At 38.3% G+C, this 18,897-nt stretch overlaps 1 protein-coding gene across 4 annotated transcripts in view; it reads left to right on the top strand.

Moving 5' to 3' along the window:
• The window catches only part of CEP295 (centrosomal protein 295), a 48,294-nt gene that overhangs the window by 27,798 nt on the left and 1,599 nt on the right, over nucleotides 1-18,897 (top strand). For 3 of the 4 annotated variants that reach the window (XM_082629646.1, XM_082629644.1, XM_082629645.1), the window contains 12 exons: nucleotides 707-844; nucleotides 1,259-1,356; nucleotides 1,615-5,086; nucleotides 6,155-6,323; nucleotides 6,460-6,603; nucleotides 10,650-10,802; nucleotides 13,930-14,033; nucleotides 14,541-14,637; nucleotides 15,021-15,257; nucleotides 16,047-16,186; nucleotides 16,871-17,048; nucleotides 17,664-18,286. In XM_082629646.1, coding sequence (XP_082485772.1) covers nucleotides 707-844; nucleotides 1,259-1,356; nucleotides 1,615-5,086; nucleotides 6,155-6,323; nucleotides 6,460-6,603; nucleotides 10,650-10,802; nucleotides 13,930-14,033; nucleotides 14,541-14,637; nucleotides 15,021-15,257; nucleotides 16,047-16,186; nucleotides 16,871-17,048; nucleotides 17,664-18,286 — 5,553 coding nt within the window. The remainder of the gene's footprint in view (nucleotides 1-706; nucleotides 845-1,258; nucleotides 1,357-1,614; nucleotides 5,087-6,154; nucleotides 6,324-6,459; nucleotides 6,604-10,649; nucleotides 10,803-13,929; nucleotides 14,034-14,540; nucleotides 14,638-15,020; nucleotides 15,258-16,046; nucleotides 16,187-16,870; nucleotides 17,049-17,663; nucleotides 18,287-18,897) is intronic. The other variant, XM_082629647.1, reaches the window with a different exon arrangement.

Raw genomic sequence — 18,897 nt, 5'->3', positions numbered from 1 at the left:
AAAACTTCACATACATTCCCTTTTCTATTTATTCAGTATATGTTTCTTATATATGTTTCAAGGACTACTAGGTGTTGGATTTAACAGGCAACCAGACAGACTAGTCCCTGTCCTCATGAGTCTCACAGTTACTTTAACATGTTTTTAGTTCTTGGATTTATGTGTGTGTGTGTGTTGGTATAATTTTGAGTTTATTTGTCATCACTCTGCCATTATTTTCCATCTCTTTAATGCCTGACAGTAAGGACTGAATGTTGCTCACTGTACTTTTATTTAGCTTGTAGATAACTGCACCCTTCTATGAGTATGCCTAAGAAATCAAAGTGTTGTGAGCATTCTCGATATTTAATTTCTTAGGCATTATTCTTACTGAGAACAAGGTAAAATTAAAGATGTGAATGCAGAGTTTGCTACTTCTCTGGAGGTGGTGCTTCAGTGGTGATCAAGGTTTCCCTGTGCTCCCAGGAAATAGAAATAGTTAATATGTTTATTTTTACTTCTCTCCCTTTTCCTCCTTTCCCGTTTTCCTATCTCTTGCTTCCTTCCTCCCTCTGGCAGTGGCAATAACAGATAAAACATCACCACTTTCTTCTTGGATAATTGGTACTCTTGGTGATGAGACCTGTTTCTTTTCATTGTAATGCATATAAACTTTGCTTTGGCATGAGTTTGTTGTTAATAAATCAATAGTATTTTTGTTATTTAGATAATGGAAATAGAAGAACAGAAGCAAAAGCAATTGGAATTACTTGAACAAATTGAGCAACAGAAGTTAAGATTAGAAACTGATTGCTTCAGAGCTCAGCTGGAAGAAGAAAAAAGAAAAAAAACTCAACAGACTGGGGTACGATGCAGGAAATCTCATCCCTACATAGATTGTCGGGGGATAGAGAAGTGTGGGCAATCTTAGCATTCAGAAAAGTAAAGTGCATTTCTAATTTGTATTTGATAATTTTTAAGAAAAAATAATGTATATGTAAAAATAACTTTATACAAACCTAACGACTTTCATCTTTCAGTTTCTAGAGGGTGCTAATATATGTGACCATGACTTGTATGTAATGTGTATGTTGAGCTCTTGGGCTTGACGCTAAAAGAGAGTGGTAGATTACTTCATTTCTTAACGATGGAAATGCCAGTCTTTTTTATAAAAAATAAAGCTATATGGAAGTTCACAGTTACAGAACGTCGGTTGATGTAAAGTACTTTAGTACTTATTTCTGGATCTGCCTTTTAGTTAGTATCTGTCTTTTATTAGGTTGGCACTGCACCAGCATCACGCACCGTAAGTTCTGATGAAGATGATCACAGGCAGGTGATTCATAACTATCAACAACAGCTATTACAGCAAAACAGGTATTAGCTAGGGTACAATTTATATGTGATAGTGTGTGGTTACATTTTCAGGATTTATTATTTGGTTTATATGAAGGTCTTACCAGGATTCCCTTTAGAACTATGGCATGTAGATTTCTCAAAGAGCAATGTTAATAACGTTGTCCCATTTCTGCCTTGATTATGGCCACCCCTAGATTGAATTTAATGTATAAACACTTCAGAATGTGGGGCATTTTTTTTAATCAAAAAAGAATAATGCTTGTTTGTTTTGGGTAGGCTTCACAAACAGTCTGTTGAAACAGCCAGGAAACGATTACTCGACTATCAGACTTTGTTAAAAGGAAAGTACCCATCCATGTCAGCTACACCATTGATACCTGGTTCTGTTACATCAGTTCCACCACAGAAATCTGAAAGACCCGCTGTTACATCAGAACATGAGGATCAAGGTCAGAGACCCAAGTTGAGTCCTAACAAACAACCTATGCAACCCGTACAGATCTCCAAATTAGAGCAAGATTTTCAGGTTCCAAGACAACATCGCTTTCCACAAAGACAGGTAGAAACAACCGAAACATTAGTCACTTCAGATGTTTTAGCCAAGCAAGCTTTGGAATCACAGGAACAGCCAAAGCAACTCTCACAGACTGAAGTACAACAGAGAGACTATAAATTGGTCCCTAAAGACTCTCATACATTTTCAAGGGCTTTGTCACATGATAAGCTACTGATAGTACAGGATGCTAGAGAAAGAGCTGAAACATCTGAGGCAACAACTTTTCAAACTTTTGACTCCCAGCAAATGTTCTCAGAGAACAATGAAAGTATATCGTCTAAGTTAATTGAACCTTCTTCATTCCTACCATTGGTAGCTGAGCATTCTTTTAGTTCTCTGCCTACTAAAGTTGAGTCTGGAAAAGTCCAGGAATGCTTTTCAACTGGGAGCAAAAGTGTGGTTTCTGTAAGCCATTCTGTAGTTGGCCAAACGCAGGATAAGTCTTTGCCATTCTCAGAGAATATCATAGCCCAGCAAAGTAATTTGAAGGCTCTCCAAAAACAGTTAGACCTACAGAAAGAAGTTCTTCGGTTAAGACAGGAAGCTCAGGAACAGTTGCTTTTGTGCAAACAGAAAGAATTGGAAGGGCAAACTGGCCTTTCTCTATTCCTTCCATTGGTACCTCTGGATTCGTTTGCTTCACTGCCTTCTGCCAAAGCGGAGTCAGGGAGAATCCAGGAATCTTCTCCAACCAAGAAAGAGACTACAGTTTCCTCAGGCCATCCTGGGGTCCCACAACTTAAGGATAGGCTTAATTTTAAATTTCTCCAAGAACAGTTAAATATTCAGAGGGACAGCTTTCAGGCTAGACAGGAAGCCCAGGAAGTATTATGTGTACATAAACAGAGTGAATTGGATGGAAGAGTATGGGCTGAACAGACTGAGCCCCCTTCTGTTCCATCTCAAGGAGTTCAGCATACATTTACTTCACTACCTTCTGCTGGTACTCAATCTGGAAAAATCCAGGACCAGTATTCATCTAAGAGTGGGAAGGAAATTCTCTCAATCCAATCTGAAATCCCAAAATCTCAGGATGGGTCTTCAGGTTTCCTACAGCAGTTCCAACCTTTGCATGATAGTTTGAAGTTGCTCCAAGAACAGCTGACTACACAGAGGGGTGCTCTTCAGGCCAGGCATGAAGCCCAGGCAGAATTACTTTTACGTAGACAAAGGGATTTGGAAGACTCTAAGTCTGTGCAGATGAGTTCTTCATTCCTGCCAGTGGTCACTCAACGTTCAGTTGCTTCACAAGCTTCTTCTAAAACTGAGCCTAGAAGAATTCAGAACTTTTATTTCTCTGAGAAGGAGAGTGTTATTCCCTCAAGTCATTTGGTAATGCCAGCATTTCAGGATGAGTCTCTTAGTTTTCCACAGCGTAGCCTGCCACAGCAGGAAAATCTAACAACACTCGAAGGTCAGTCACACATTCAGAGGGTAATACTTGGTGCTAAACAAGAAACTCAGGAATTTGTACACAAACAAAGTGAATTAGAAAAAAAAATTCCTTCTGAACAGACTGGCACCTCTTTATCTCTGTCTCAGGGAGCTGAATCTGAAAAATTCCAGGACTATATGTCATTCAGGAGTGACAGTACAGTTCCCTTAAGCCATTGGAAGATCCCAAGATTTCAGGAAAGACTTCTGGGGTTTTCACGACATATACAACCTCTACAAGATAATTTGGAAGGACACCAAGAATGGTTAGACACAGAAGAGGAGGCCCTTCAGTTTAGCCAGAAGACCCAAGGGAATGTATCTTCTGAACAAACTGTTCCCTCATTCACACCCCAGTTAGCACAGCTTTCTTTTCCTTCATTGCCTTCTGCTGAATCTCTTACAACCCGGGAACCTCTTTCAACAGAGAGTGAGAGTAGAATTCCTTCAAGCCATTTTCAGATCCCAGAATTGCAGGATAGACTTTTGAAGATATCACAGCTTATCCAGCCTCAGCAAGATAATTTGAAGGCACTTCAAGAACAGTTAGCTACACAGAGGGAAGCCATTCAGTCTAGACAGGAAGCTCAGAAAGAATTACTTTTGCATAAACAGAATGAATGGAAGGGAAGAATATTTCCCGAGCAGGTTGGCACCTCTTCCTTCCTGCCCCTAGTTGTACAGCATCCTTTTGCTCCATTACCTCTTAGTGAAGCTGGTAGAATCCAAGAACCTTGTTCAACCAAGGGTGATAATATAGTCTCCCCAAGTCGTTCTGAGATACCAAGGTTGCCTGATAGGCTTTTGGGTGTACCACAGCCTGTTTTACCTCAACAAGATTATCCGATTACATTTCAACAGGAACACGTGTATACACAGACAGGTCCCCTTCCATGTAGCGAGAAAACCCAGAAAGAGTTGGTTTTGCCCAGACAATATAAATTTGAGGAAAAGTCATCTGAGCATTTTATCCAACCTCTCCATGGTGATTTGAAGGCACTTCAAGAGCAGTTAGACATACAGAGGAAAGCCATTCAATCTAGACAGGAAGTCCGAGAAGAATTGCTTTTGCAAAGACTAAGTAAATTGGAGAAAGGGGTCTCACCTGAGCAGACCAGCACCTCTTCATCCTTATCCCACATAGCACTGCCTGTTGCTGACTCTGAAAGAATCCAAAAATCTCTTCCAACCAGAAGTGACAATACTGTTTCCTCAAGTCATCCTGAGATTCCAGGGTCTCAGGATAGGCTTTTGAGTTTATCCCAGGCTTTTCTGCCTCAGCAAGATCATGTGTCAGCACAGTTGGGCTTACAGAGAGAAGTGCTGCATTTTAATGAAAAAGCTCAGGAAGAACTGCTTTTAAACAAGCAAGCAGAGCTGATGGAAGGTGACTCTTCTGAGCAGCCTGTTCCCTCTATGTTTCTACCCAAGGAAAGAGAGCATTCATTTATTCCACTACCTTTTGCTGAAGTAAAATTTAAAAACATTTGTGAATTGTATTCAGCCAAGAACGAACATGCAGCTCCTTCAAGTGCTTCTATGAGCCCAAGACTTCAAGATAGATTTTTGAGTTTTTCACAACCTCTCTTAGCTCAGCAAGATAATTTGGGACTTCAGAAGCAGATGAAGCTACAAAAAGAAGTTCTGCATTATGGCCAAAAAGCCCAAGAAGAATTGCTTGTACAGAGACAAACAGCATTGCAGCGGCTCATTCAGAAACATCAGGAGACCTTGAAGGATTTCTTTAAAGACAGTCAGGTATGTATTAATCTTGAATATCTTAAGAATTAAACATCGACAATAACCCAACTCAGCCAAGCTAAATATTTGTTTCAATCCTAGGTCGAAATAAGTTCTTAGTTATTGAGAATAAGTGGTTTGACCTTAACTGTGCTTTAATTTTCTACCTTAAACGACGTGCAAATTAAAAGGTAAAAAGTGATCCACCTTGCATGGCATTTATGAAGTTAATAGTTATTTGAAGCCCAACTAATTTCAGCCACTGGTTTGATACAACCAAACTCAAACATCATGGAAAATGTAGGTTGCCTTTTGAAGTTTTGTTATAAAGGATTTTGAGCTTACCACAAGAAGATTAAATTGTAAAGTAACTAGTTAGCAGAATTTCTCTTAGGCAAATAGCAGACTTTGTGCTTTCTGTATAGCACTTTGTTGACATTTGTGTAGAATCAAAATCAGTACCATCTTTTTCCATAAATGACAATATTAACATCTGTTATAAAAGTGGTGCGATTTTAGGCTGATGGACCGCCAGACTGGCTGCTTGTGACTGAATTGTTGAGAGGACTCTGATGTGGTCACTCAGATGACTATTCATAGTTTCTCTATATGGGAGACAGTATATTCTCCTATATATGAATGTGTCCATTTTATTTTAAAAGGCCACTTCCTAAATTTATGAGTTAGCCTAAACAGAATTCTACAATCCTTTGATGCTCAGGAGAAGCTTGAGTTGCGTTCATGAGAACTTGAGTTATGGGAATTTACTGGTCATTTTAAGGAAAAGGGATGGGAAAAGAAAAGCAGAGAGGGATACACAAGTATATCTCTTATAGAAAGGTGCAGTGGAGGCTGTTTGTAAGGTCCGAGGCTGTGACTGGTTGTACTTTTCAATGGAATTATTACCCTTTCAATATTAGAAGTACTTCTCATTTTTTATCTGTAGATAAAATTGTAATAATGTGGTTGATGGAGCTGTTCATGTGGTTGAGGTTCTAACTGAAGAAGGGAGATACAAATCTAATGACTTCTTCACATGATCTTTTATTTTGTGTCATCCCCACCCTCGTCTGTCTACTTTTTCAGACAAGTAAGCCCACGGTTGAAAATGATTTTGAAACTAAGAAGCTCAGAGAATGCCTTGTTCATCTCCAAGATCTAGTCAAAGACAATCAGGAAAACATTGGTACTGCAGGCAGGAGAAACTGTGATGATAATCAGCTCCTTTCAGAAGATAGTAATGCCAAGCAAAGTGGTAAGATAATTGCATTTTATTGTACTGATTATCCTGATGATGATTCTTCATATTAACCTCCTGCAACTTGCCGGTTGAAGAAGTTTGTTTCGTTAACAGATTTGTATTGTGCCTAACTTTGTCTTTGACTTGATAGGGGAGCATCAGGACAAAGAACTGGGTGGGAAATCCTCAAAACCACCTGTAGCAAAAGTTAAAGGTGGATTGGACTTGAACCAACATGAACTTAGTGCCATACAAGAGGTAGAATCACCAGCAAGTGGCAGAACTTCTATACTAGGTAAACAGATGGTTTGATAAAATATGATTTTTTAATATTTGCTAGTTTTCTACAGTTTTTTCAGGATGCTAAATATTTTGTTGAGGAAACTTAGACTGTGAGTACTCATGAAGGGGAAAAAATGGTTTGTACAAACTATTTAAAATGTGGACTTAAAGAGATATGTCATTAGGTAACTAGTTTCTTTACATATGAGGAAAAGCAATTTATTGTAGACAAAAATTCTTTGCTATCCATTATTCTGACACTTTTGCTTCCCTCTGCTTCCTTTCTAAACCAGTTTCTCTAGGAAATAACCCAGTTTTTTCTTCTCTGCCTTGCTGCTCTTTCACTTCAGTACCTTCACTGCTCTTTTCCTGTATCTTTCACAGGATAATCATGGTACGTAAAACCCTGGCTTTAAGAGCAGTTGTAACACGTATATTTCTTCACTGTACTTCTTCCTAGATTCAATTATCTAGAAAAATTCCTCCCTGCGATCCTTAGTAAATAGCCCTATTTTCATTTTATAATTATTTCTAGATTTCAGACTCAACCAGATAATTCTCTTGATCAAATCTATCAAAGCAAATTCTTTTTTTTTTTTTTTTTTGCGGTACGCGGGCCTCTCACCGCCGTGGCCTCTCCCGTTGTGGAGCACAGGCTCCCAACGCGCAGGCCCAGCGGCCATGGCCCATGGACCCAGCCGCTCCGCAGCATGCGGGATCCTCCCGAACCGGGGCACAAACCCACGTCCCCCGCATCGGCAGGTGGACTCCCAACCACTGCGCCACCAGGGAAGCCCAAAGCAAATTCTTTTTTAAGGGGGAAAATAACTTTGTCAGTAGAAAGGTACTTAGAAATGTAATGTTAATATTAGCTATTTTGGTCTTAAAGCCATAAAATATTGTACCTTTGTTTCCGGCTAAGAGTTTAAGAAGGTAGAGACTCAGAATAACTCTTAAGAATCATTCCCCTTCTTTCTTTCTTCTTAGGTCTTATGGAAATTATAACAAAGTAATGATTCTATTTATTACTAGGCTTTGGAAGCTTTTCTTCATTTTGCACTCTATGGTAAACACAACTGTTCAGGAATTGATTGGTGCTTTCCCTAATTCAGAATGAGCACTGGGAAATTCTGACCATTGATTCCTATAATTTAATGAGTTGTGTTTGAGATTGCAAAAATGTCAGCCTATCTAAAAGGGAAAGCTATATATTCCCTCACCTCCACCTCCTTATCCTTCAGCCTTTTTTCAGTGAAAAGAACCAGATGTAAGTCTTGACTGTTTCCTTGTCTATACCTCTGCGACACCCTACAGAGTACCAGTTCTTCTCAGTTCTAGTTGATCAACTCTGGAATCTGTCCATTTGTTTACATTCCCACTACCACTCTTGTAATTCAGGCTGTCATTTCTTTCTTGAAGGGCTGCTACAACTCCCCATGTCTCCCTGTTTCCAGTCTAGCATTACTCTCATTCATTTTCCCATGGTGTACTCAGAGTAATCTGCCTCTATTGCTCCATGTTTAAACCCTTCAGTCGTTTCCCTTTGACTGGAGGAATAAGTCTAAATGAAGTCTTAAGTCCCTAGCTTCACCCACAAGGCCCTTCATGATCTCACTCCCTCCCTTCAGAGTTGAGGTAAGTGCCACTTGTGTGGCATAAACTTTCCATGAGCTATCAGGCATCCCTCTCATGTGCTCTTTGGGAGCTTTCATCATAGCCTTCATCACACTTCTTTGGGTAATACTTTTAATCAAAATATTATAGGCAAATAGTGCTAAAAGCTTACAACATGAAACAGCATTTCTTCCTGCCCCTGCACACCCCCCACCCCTTGATGCTACTCACCAGACACAGTCACTTTTCAAGTCTCCTAGGTGTTGCTTCTTGTATTTACTTCTGTAGTTGGCAATGGATTTTAGCAAAAATTAAGCCAAATATTAAACATCGCTAAAATAATTTGAGATCACATCATTTTCTCTGTTTGTGAGAACATCTTTTAGTGCGATATTGGATGATACCTTCTTAACAAGGTTATTATTGTCCCCAAAGGGGATGAAAATTGGTTCTCAGGGAGATGAAAAAGTCTTACTCTTTATGTACCAAAGCACAAATGTACATAAAAAGATATACAGTATATATATAGTTATTAAGTTTCATGGAGTTAGGAGGCAATTAGGAAAAAAGTCTTGAAAGGGCTCCTTAGGTGGGTGATGATAAAGTTAATATTGAGATACACTGAGCTATAATATTCTTCCAATTTTCTTCTCTGTATTCTACTTTTTTTTTTTTTGGCTTCGCCGGGTCTTAATCTTTTTTTTTAGTTGTGGCATGTGGACTCCTTAGTTGCAGCATGTGAACTCTTGGTTGTGGCATGCATGCAGGATCTAGTTCCCCGATCAGGGATCGAACCCAGACCCCCTGCATTGGTTGCATGGAGTCCTACCCACTGGACCACTAGGGAAGTTCCTGTAGTCTTACTTCTTCCCTGTAGTCTTATTTCTTTTGGCTTTACTTTCTGGGAGAATTTTCTCAGCTTTTTCTTCTAACATTTCATAGGAATTTTTATTTTGGCTCTCAAAGTATAGTTTCTAAAAGCTTGCCCTCCTTTCTGATTTTTTCTTTTTGTAGCACCCTGCTCTTGTTTCATGGATGCAAATACTACCTACTTTGAATATTTATAGGTTTTTGTTTGTTTGGGTTCCTTTATTTTCTCTGTTTGTCTGGGTTCTTCCTTTTTTTTTTCTGTCTGAAATTTTAGAGGCTTTTCTCTAATATCTTGCATATTTGAGTGGAACACTGAATGGCTAATTGGAAATTCTATAGGTGGGGACCTTATTTACTTCTGGATTTCATTGGAAAATGTGGCTTTTCCTTGAGGACCCTCAACTTAGTATCTGTGGTTCTTTTCCCTGAGCAATTTACAGTTTAGTTTCTTCAAAGAAAGATCCTCCAAGTTTGATACAAGCCTGGCTGTTGCTGTTATGGAACCAGACCTGGGGGGGATCTGAGTCGAGGGTGCAAACTTTCTTTTAATACCTCTGATTGCCTTATGGCATTCTTTTTCTTCCCTCCACCCTTGCCCCTTTCAGTGCCTGATCCCCCTAAATTCAGAGTGTATTGGATTCATGTAGTTGTGGCCAAGTGGTTAAGACGATAGACTAGAAATCCATTGGGGTTTCCCCACACAGGTTCAAATCCTGTCAACTACTGCACCTTTCCCCTTAGAAAGGTAATCCTTTGACACTTTACCAGTTTGAGAGTCTGCTATAAATTTGATTGCAGAGTGTATAGGATTCAGTTTCTCTAGAGGATAAACCTTTAGTCTTCTCTGGGGATGATGTTGAGAGATAGGAATCTCAGGTGATGGGAGGGATCTTTTCCATGTACATGTTTTTAAACATTCTCCCTGTTTTCAGTTCCCTGATTCACACCTTCCTTTTGTAATACCTCTTGCCTTTAATTCCCAAGTTTTTCTGGGGTTCTGCACAGTAAATTAGCTTCTACTTCTGAGTGTCTCCCACTCCTTTGTTTGTTTCATGAGTGTTTATTTCAGTCATAAGTGTTTATTTCAGTGATTATTACTTTAATAATCACCCTCAGGTAAACACCGTCCAGGTCAGGAACCAGAATGTTAGAGAACTCCATAAACTCTTCCCTTGTACTCTCGCAATTACTCTTCCTCCTCTTCTCCCCAGGGTAAACCCCTATCTTGATCTCTAATACCACAGATTAGCTGTAGCTGTTTTTGAACTTTATATTATGAATGCATATTATTCCTTATGAAACTTAATGGTTAATAATTTTTCCAGGCATTTTTCCTGTGATTAGTCAGTACTGAAGCATTTTCTATTATTAGGAAATAGGAGTTTCATTAAAAACTTAGTAAAATTGAAGTGAAATAATTAAAGGCTGTGTGAAAGTCAAGCAGTTATTATTTTCTTGCTACACTGATTAAGTCTTTAAGAGTTTAGATTTTTACCCATAATCTAAATTGCCATTTTAGTTTTAACTAGAAACGTTAAGTGGAAATCCAGTGAGTCAATTTTTTTTCCCTCCCAGGTAAACCAGACTTTTATCAAGACAGAGACCCACTGAGGGTCTCAGTAAGCCGAGAACAAAGTTTTCTTGGGAGGCCCCTGGACTGTGATCCATTTGGTCATCTTCACCCAGTTGCCCAGGAGAACATCTGTGGTGATGACTCTGATAAAGCAGGTGAGAGAGAAAGAAGTTGAAACTGGAATTGCTGTGCATAAGAATATGTGGACAAAAGATAGTTATTGTAGTGTTATTTGTAATGAAAAATGGTAAATAACTTCAGTGAAACTGCAGTTTTGTGAAGGTGTTAAATGAGGGGAGAAAAGTCTGTGTTCATGCATTTGAAAACTGTCTGGAATAAGAATCACCAAAGTTTAGGTATGGGTTAATCTTTGTTGGAGGTTGGGTTTCACACTTCTATTTCATATGTTGACATACTGTGAAATTTTTTTTCCATAAGAAGCCTATATTATTTCTGTACACAAAAAGTTGAATGAGGGAAGTGAAGTTTATTTAGAGAATAATTAATTACACTTTTAAATTGTTTCACTAAATAAGTAAATGTTAGTAGGAGGTATGTTTTTACAGTTGGCAAACTCTACACATTTTGTGTTTAAGCCTATTTGTAACAATCCACATTTAATTAAATACTACTGAGTATTATCTTTTAAAAATTCTGTGGCATTCTAAACAAGCTGTTTTAGGTTTAGTTTTAAATATTTGGAAAGTATTAAGGAACAAGTTACAAGGAAAAAACTTTAAATCACTTAATTCTGCCACCCAGAGACAACTGGTGTTAATTTTCTCGCTTTTGAATTTGTGCATATTTATAACAAGCTATTTTATACGTATAATATTGACCCTGCAAAGCATAGTTCCAGTACTGCTTCATTAGTTCTAAAGCACCTTTTAAGTAGTTGCCTTTTCTAACCAGATTTCTTTTTATTTTAGCTGTCACATATACTTGGATAATTGTTGTCTTAGTTGTATCTAGAGTTTAATACAATGAGAGATGAGCAAGACCTATTTTCTTTTTGAGGATTTATAGAAAAATTGACTTTAGCTTCTCCTTTTTTAATTGGAGATTGAAATAACTACAAAATATAATTTCCAATGAATTGTAGTTTTTGACATTTTAAAATAAAAACCATTACCATTTTTTTAGATTTAGCCAGTGAATACTTACATTCCTTTTTATTCTACCTGTCAGTGTCCTCTAGCCAAAGACCACCAAGAACACACATGTAATTGAAGAAAGCTGGGTGCTTTGACTTGTAGTGAGGGAGAATGCACGCCGTGGGGAACCATGAGGCCAATGAATTAGTGAGAGGGTATTAGAAGGGACTTACTGTAAGATTTGGGCTTTATTAGGTGATTTTGAAGAGGGTTTAAGTATTTTGAAATAGGGCTTTGCTTGTTAGTATTGGATATTATCAGGAAGCAAGGGTGATCCTGTTATTGGATACCTACAAAATTCTTCCCTAGGAAGTAGGAATAATGGAGTTAGGCTAAGTAATGCTGTACTTGATTAAGCAGCAGTCACTCATGTTAGCCAGGATAAGGAGATGATAGGTCATTTTAGTGGTTTGGACAATATTCATGGTTTTGTCTATGTTCAGACATGTTCAGACTTTTCTCCCCTCATTTAACACCTTCACAAAACTGCAGTTTCACTGAAGTTTATTTAACTCTGACCTTGCTTCTTTCCCTTATTTTTATTTTTCAATTCTTATCACTACCCAAGTGCTACCCTAGTCACCCTCCTCTGGGGGAATCTTCTTTGGTTTGTTACAGATAATAACAGTTATAGAACTGTGATTACGAAATGGTAAACCCGTAATTTCTCATCTCACAACTAGCTTTTGAAATGAGCTGCTTAAGAAAAAACAACTCACTATAAAGTTTCACCATCTCTTACTTTCTTCACTTAAAATTTTAGTGTGTAAAGAAGCAACCAAATAACTGTTTAATGGTTAAATCAATTGTATCACAATAATATATTTTTAATTGAACTAGGAGAGGGTAAAAAATTGTATTTAAAAACAAATTATATTTAAATATAATATTTGATATTTGATATTTTTACTTTATTATCCATAATATAGATACCATTTATGAATAAATATATGTATCTACACACATATACAGATACATATGTGTGCATGCGTATGTGTCCTGGGTTACCTCTTAGAAAACATTTCTTACCCACACATCTAAGAAACATACTTTTAATGTTCATGATCTCTTTTAATATCATGGGGATAATGAAACAGAAATTTTAGTTTATATTTGATGGAGCAGTTTTATTTTTATTCTGTTTCAGAGCCACAGATGACCATATGTCTTGGCCGGCTTTCTCAAAAATGTTGGCTATTGGGAGTAAGAGAAAAACTAACTCAGAATACCCGGATTACTAATAGTGAGACAGAAAGTATAATTTTTATGTATTTTTAATATGTCAAACGTAATTAGGAATGATAATTCATAATAAAAGCAGTGTATGCTCATTGTGATTTTAGACAGCACTGCAAGTTATAAAGAAGCAAAATTCCTCCTTGTCCTACCATTCTTAAGCAACCACTGGTTGCACTTGGTGTTTTTGTCTTTATTATGTGCATTTGTCTCACCTTTGAGATCACACTGTACTTATAATTGAATATTTTTCCTTCTTCAGTTAAAATTAATGACAAAAGCGTTTCCCATCACACTGGCTCTTTTCTAAAGGGTTTTATTCATAGAATAATAATGACAACTACAGTTTTCCATGAAAAATTATATTGTGCTAACTAAATTTTTTTTTTTACTTAGTTAATTTATTTTGTTTAGTTTTGGCTGCATTGGGTCTTCATTGCTGCACGCATGCTTTCTCTAGTTGAGGCAAGCGGGGGCTACTCTTTGTCGCAGTGTGCAGGCTTCTCATCGCGGTGGCTTCTCTTGTTGCAGAGCATGGGCTCTAGGCGCACGGGCTTCAGTAGTTGTGGCTCACGGGCTCTAGAGCGCAGGCTCAGTAGTTGTGGCACATGGGCTTAGTTGCTCCGAGGCATGTAGGATCTTCCTGGACCAGGGCTCGAACACGTGTCCCCTGCATTGGCGGGCGGATTCTTAGCCACTGCGCCACCAGGGAAGTCCTAAATGCTTTTAATGAATAATAACATGATTTTTTTTTTTCTTTTTGGTCTAAGGTAAGGCAACTCTACAAAGCAAAATATGAAAGAAAATTGTAGGAAAGCAGGAAATTACGCCCTCTGGTGCTAAAAATTTGATTTGTCATAATCCAGACCTTCCCCCTCCTTCCCCATTTTAGTCAAAGTCAGTGAGGCTGTGGTTGAGAATCATGCAGTATTAAGTTATGCTGTGGAGGAAGAAGACCATACGTACCTGGGTCCAAATGTGAAGCCAGATGATAAGGTTAGTAATGTCTTGATGTGTGCTGCATTGTTAGAGTTGCTTGGCTTCATATTGTCTTTTTAGTTTACAGAAGTTGTGGAGTCTGTGTTATTAAAGTGTATGTTCTCTGAGATCTGCTCTTACTGGAGTGGATCAGTGATGAAAACAGCCAAATCTGAGCATCAGAAGACCTCTTAGTCTACCTGATGCATGATCTCTGTAGTTCTGAGAAGCAAAAGAATAATTTAAAACAGTAAGAGGTGTGTGTGTGTGTGTGTGTGTGTGTGTAAAGGTGACAGTGGATAACTGAGGACTTATTGATGGGGGAGTGAGAATGGGCTGGTGGTGTGTGTGAAAGGCTGATCAGTTCTGAGCAATGATGAAAAGGTTTTACTCCGGACCTTTATAACTATGAAGGTTTCTACACTTGATCTGAGCTCAGAATAAATAACTGCTAATGTTGGTGATTTGGGTTTTTTCTAGATATTACTTCCTACATTGTGGCCTAATGTTCTCCTTAATTTTTAGGCTGAAACACAAGAAATTTATCATGAGCCATTATCGTCAATAACTGTTTCTACTGGGAGCTCTTTAAGTTACGACAACACAGATTCGAGCCTTACAGGTAAGAATATCAGAACGTTTATAAGTAGTTGAAAGAGAAGCACCAGCTGCACTGCAGTGCAGCGGTGAGAGCCAGCGTTGCTTGTCACAAGTGCTGGAAGGGATGTTCTTTAAACCTCCAAAGTGATCATGCCCTTGGAATATTGGACAGTATGACATTCTAATCTAATCGTGATTGCAGTCACGGGGCCGCAGGTGCAGAGACACTCTGCCAGTCTCCAGTAGCACGTTGAGGAGGGTCTGCTAATGTTGGTGGGAATCTACGGGGCACATTTCTTGGCTGCACTGATTCCTTATCGATGTATATTGCTATGCCTCTCTGCTAAAATCTGTCTCAAAGGAAGTACCCAGACACTAAATATTTTCATTAAACCCAATTTTCAGAGCTTGTGGACCAGAGGGAACAAGAATCTCCCACCAGTAAAGAAGAGGAAACAAATGTTTTAAGTTCTGTAGTTCCTTCAACACAAGTTATTTATCAAAGACAGGACCATCAGGATGCCCTTAAACCTCTTTTACCAGCATTGGAAACATTTCCATCTGGTCAGACACACATTCAGCAGAGGATAGACAAGTACATAAATGAAGCAAATTTGATGACTGAAAAAACAGACTTGCGGGGTAAAATTATTTGTGAACAAATACTTCCATGTAAACGAAGTGTTAACTTTCATAACCTTTCATCCTTTTTAGTTGGAAGTAGTGATTGTTTGAGCTGTGTGTCTTGATGGCTTGCTGTAGCAGTTATAACGTGGAAAACGCTGAGGAGGGCACTTAGTGAGAGAGGGGCTCTGGAAACAGACTGACTGAGACAGTGTAGAAGAGATGAGCAGATCTTCCTTCACCTTTGCAAAGTTAACTACGGTAGCTCAGTATTGCCAATACTGAGCACAAGAACTCAGAAATCAGACCTCTTGACCGTTTCCTAACTGTGTGTGAGACCACAGGCAGCTTACACTTCTGTCTCCTGTGGAAGGAGGGGTGTTGGGGATAATGCACATAAAGTGCAGTGTCTGGCCTGTGGCAACATTCGGTACAGTGAGCTCTTCTTTTTTTCAAATCATTGATCCTGAAATGAGCTAATTGAGAATAACAAAGCTTACTGTAACAAAGCACTGACCATGATGGCATCTTACTCCTAACTAACCCCATTAAGACCTTGAGGCTAGTAGAAATGGAAACTTGCATTTGTCAAAGGTTCTGGTCAGACCACTGCCACCACCCACCCCTTTTGTACATGAGAGATAACGGTAGGATTAATTTGAAAGCATCTGCTGGTAATGAAAAAAATGCAAGTAATTTTGTTGAATTGGAGTTATCTTAAAATAACCTTTATGAGTATGTTCTTAGTACTACTTTTCTAGGCTTTATTTTTAAAATAAGTGTCTTTTTTCCTTAAAATTCCAACAGTTGACTTTGACTTTCCAGAACTGGAGCACAGTTTTCCAAATTTGCATCGTCAGCTGTTTAAACCCTTAGAACCACATCCAGATTTTGATTCGTCATCATCTTTCTCTGGGATTTCTCAAGACAGCAAAGACTTTTACCAGGTATAATAAAGTAGATGCTTCTTTGCAGTGGATTTCCAAAGTTTGTCTGTCTTTTCTTCTGTTAGAACAGAACAATGCTTCTTAGCCTTGGCTGCCAATTAAAATCATCTGGTAAGCTTTTAGATACTGTACCAGACTGTACCTCAGACCAATTAAATCAGAATCCCTAGGAATGGTCAGATACGGTGATTATAATGCAGAACCAAGATTGAAAATAGGTGCATTAGAATTTTGTCCCAACAGTTTTATCTCCAGCTATGATGACCTATAAAAACTTGTCTTCAGGGTTTTGGGGGGTGGGGTTATTTTAATGGAATTCAGTCTTAGACAGTCAGGTAAACAGAATTTTGCAAAATTTAAAGTCTCTTCCTATACAATAAAGGAGCTAAGATTCAAACCTGGGTCTTTCTATTTCCAGGCAGCTCTGCATAGTTCCTGCTTATCAGAAAATGATTCAGTCATATTCTAAACTCTGTCTTGTTAATTCACAATTTGTTTTCTAAGCAAAAAGTCTGTTTCGTATTTACTAAAGTGAAAGAATTGGGTTTGAATAAGCAAGGGGTTTATGTGGTAGTAAAGTGGTAATTAGGGAAGAATAGTATCAAAGAAACATAAAAGACTGATTCAACTGGTAACACATAGTAAATACTAATATTTCAGCCTTTCCCTGTTGTCTTCCATCAGAGGTCAGATTCCTCCTGTGAAAGCCTCCATTCTAGTCTGTCACCCAAAAGTACAGCTTCTTTTATAGCACTGAGGACCAGCCTGCATTCTTCTCTTAACACCAGCCTGAACCAGCAGCCTGACCCTAACTGGGCTCGTGAGGACGCTCAGAGTTTTGCTACAGAAAATGTTATTGAAGGTATGTAGAAGTTCAAAAAAGTTAAATAAAAGCTCAGTAGTTTTTCATGGTTGTTTATATCAATTTTCCTTGGAAATTGTACCTAGTAGCTCTTGGTTTGTCTCCACTCCTCACCAGTTTCTCTGTATATTTATTTAAATAACAAGTAATATATGCTGTTTGCATTTTATTTTGATAAAATAAAAAGTGCTGCCTCTTGCTCAACTTCCCTACCTCCACCCTTACAGATATCAGTTTAAGTATCCTTCTAAAACTTTTTATACAAATTTTATATATACATGCACACATCACAACATATATGAGATGCACATGCATGTTTAAGTCTTTCTGTTATAAAGTCAGTATTCTGTTATGGGGGGGGAATGTCCTCGTCTTTAATAGTCATAGTTCCTTTGTTAAATATTATAGGAGAAAATATACGGTGTGAGCAGTAGTTATTCGAAAATCGCTGTGACCATCCTTTAACTTTCTATTCATGTCTGTGTACATCAGTTTTCATTCCTAAAATTTTAAGTAACCTGACTTTATTATTTGCAATGTTCTCAGCAACTATTAGAGACTGTATCTCTATCCAAGTTTTACAACATATAATTATGATCAACTGATTTCTTATAGGGTCTGAACAATCTTTTCAACAACTTCTGCCAGAATTTTCTTCACAGGAAGGAAGCCAGCATGCTGACTTACCGAATATTTTTAGCAGCATTGAAGCGAGAGATTCTTCCCAAGGGGCGGAAAATCAATCCTCCTCCTCTGAACAGAGTGAAATATTACAAAACAAGCAAAAAAGTGTTCATTTCCAGCTCTCTGTAGGAAATTTGCAAAGTTCAGTCTTCAATTCATCTGGTGAGGCTAACGTATTTCATCAGTTAAATCTACAGCATAGCACTCCGTGTGGTTCTGCCTCTAGTGAGTGCTCAGTAAAAGACCAACCAGAAGGCAGAAAAGAAAGACTGGGCTTTGAAGAACTATCAGAAAGAGGAGTTGGTACAGTATTACAAGGTCAAGGGCTCACTGATGATAAAGAAACCTGTGGAGTTTTAAATATAAATCCACAATTATGTGTAAGAACTTCAATTCAGACACCATATTCAGTCACTGTTCAGAATGAAAAATGTCTTGAGGATTCAACTACTGCAGAAACTCCAACAATCATAGGAAACCAAACTCAACTAGCACAGTCAGAGCTCTTTGTAAGTTCTGGATCGTTTTCATTACAGAACTCTATTCCAATCTGGGTAAGTGAAATCTGTGTTGTATGTAATTTTTGGTTTCATTTTCAGGAGACTTTTTAAACAAAATTGCAAGAGATGCAACAGAGCTACTATCTGAGATATAGTCAATCTCATAATCATTGGAAATCTCCAATGAAATGAGAAAACACATTTTTTAAATTTGACCTTCCTCTGAATTTTACACATCTTCCCAGTTCGCATTTCTTTTCTCCAGCTTTCCTGAAAAATGGGTGGCTCAGCCTATGCTTCAGCACGTAAGTGTTGAACCTCATTGGGCTGCACTGGATTAGTCTGCTTGGTTTCAGCTTACCTTCTGGTACTATTTGTCCCTCCCCAGATAATACTTAGCAGCTTTTGGATTTTTTTTTTTTTTTTTTTGTAAATTCTTGTTCAGTATTGAAAGGTTTTTTCCTTAATAAAGTGTAGTCTAGGGACTTCCCTGGCGGTCCAGTGGTTGAGACTTCGCCTTCCAATGCAGGGGGTGTGGGTTCCATCTCTGGTCAGGGAGCTAGGATCCCACAGGCCTCGCAGCCAAACAACCAAACCATAAAACAGAAGCAATACTGTAACTTAAAGTGGTCCACATCAAAAAACAAAAACATGGCTGAAGCAAT

This window comes from Mesoplodon mirus (genome assembly GCF_964341445.2).
Source record: "Mesoplodon mirus genome assembly, chromosome: 7".
Lineage (NCBI taxonomy): Eukaryota > Metazoa > Chordata > Mammalia > Artiodactyla > Ziphiidae > Mesoplodon > Mesoplodon mirus.
This window is presented reverse-complemented; position numbering and strand designations above follow the sequence as displayed.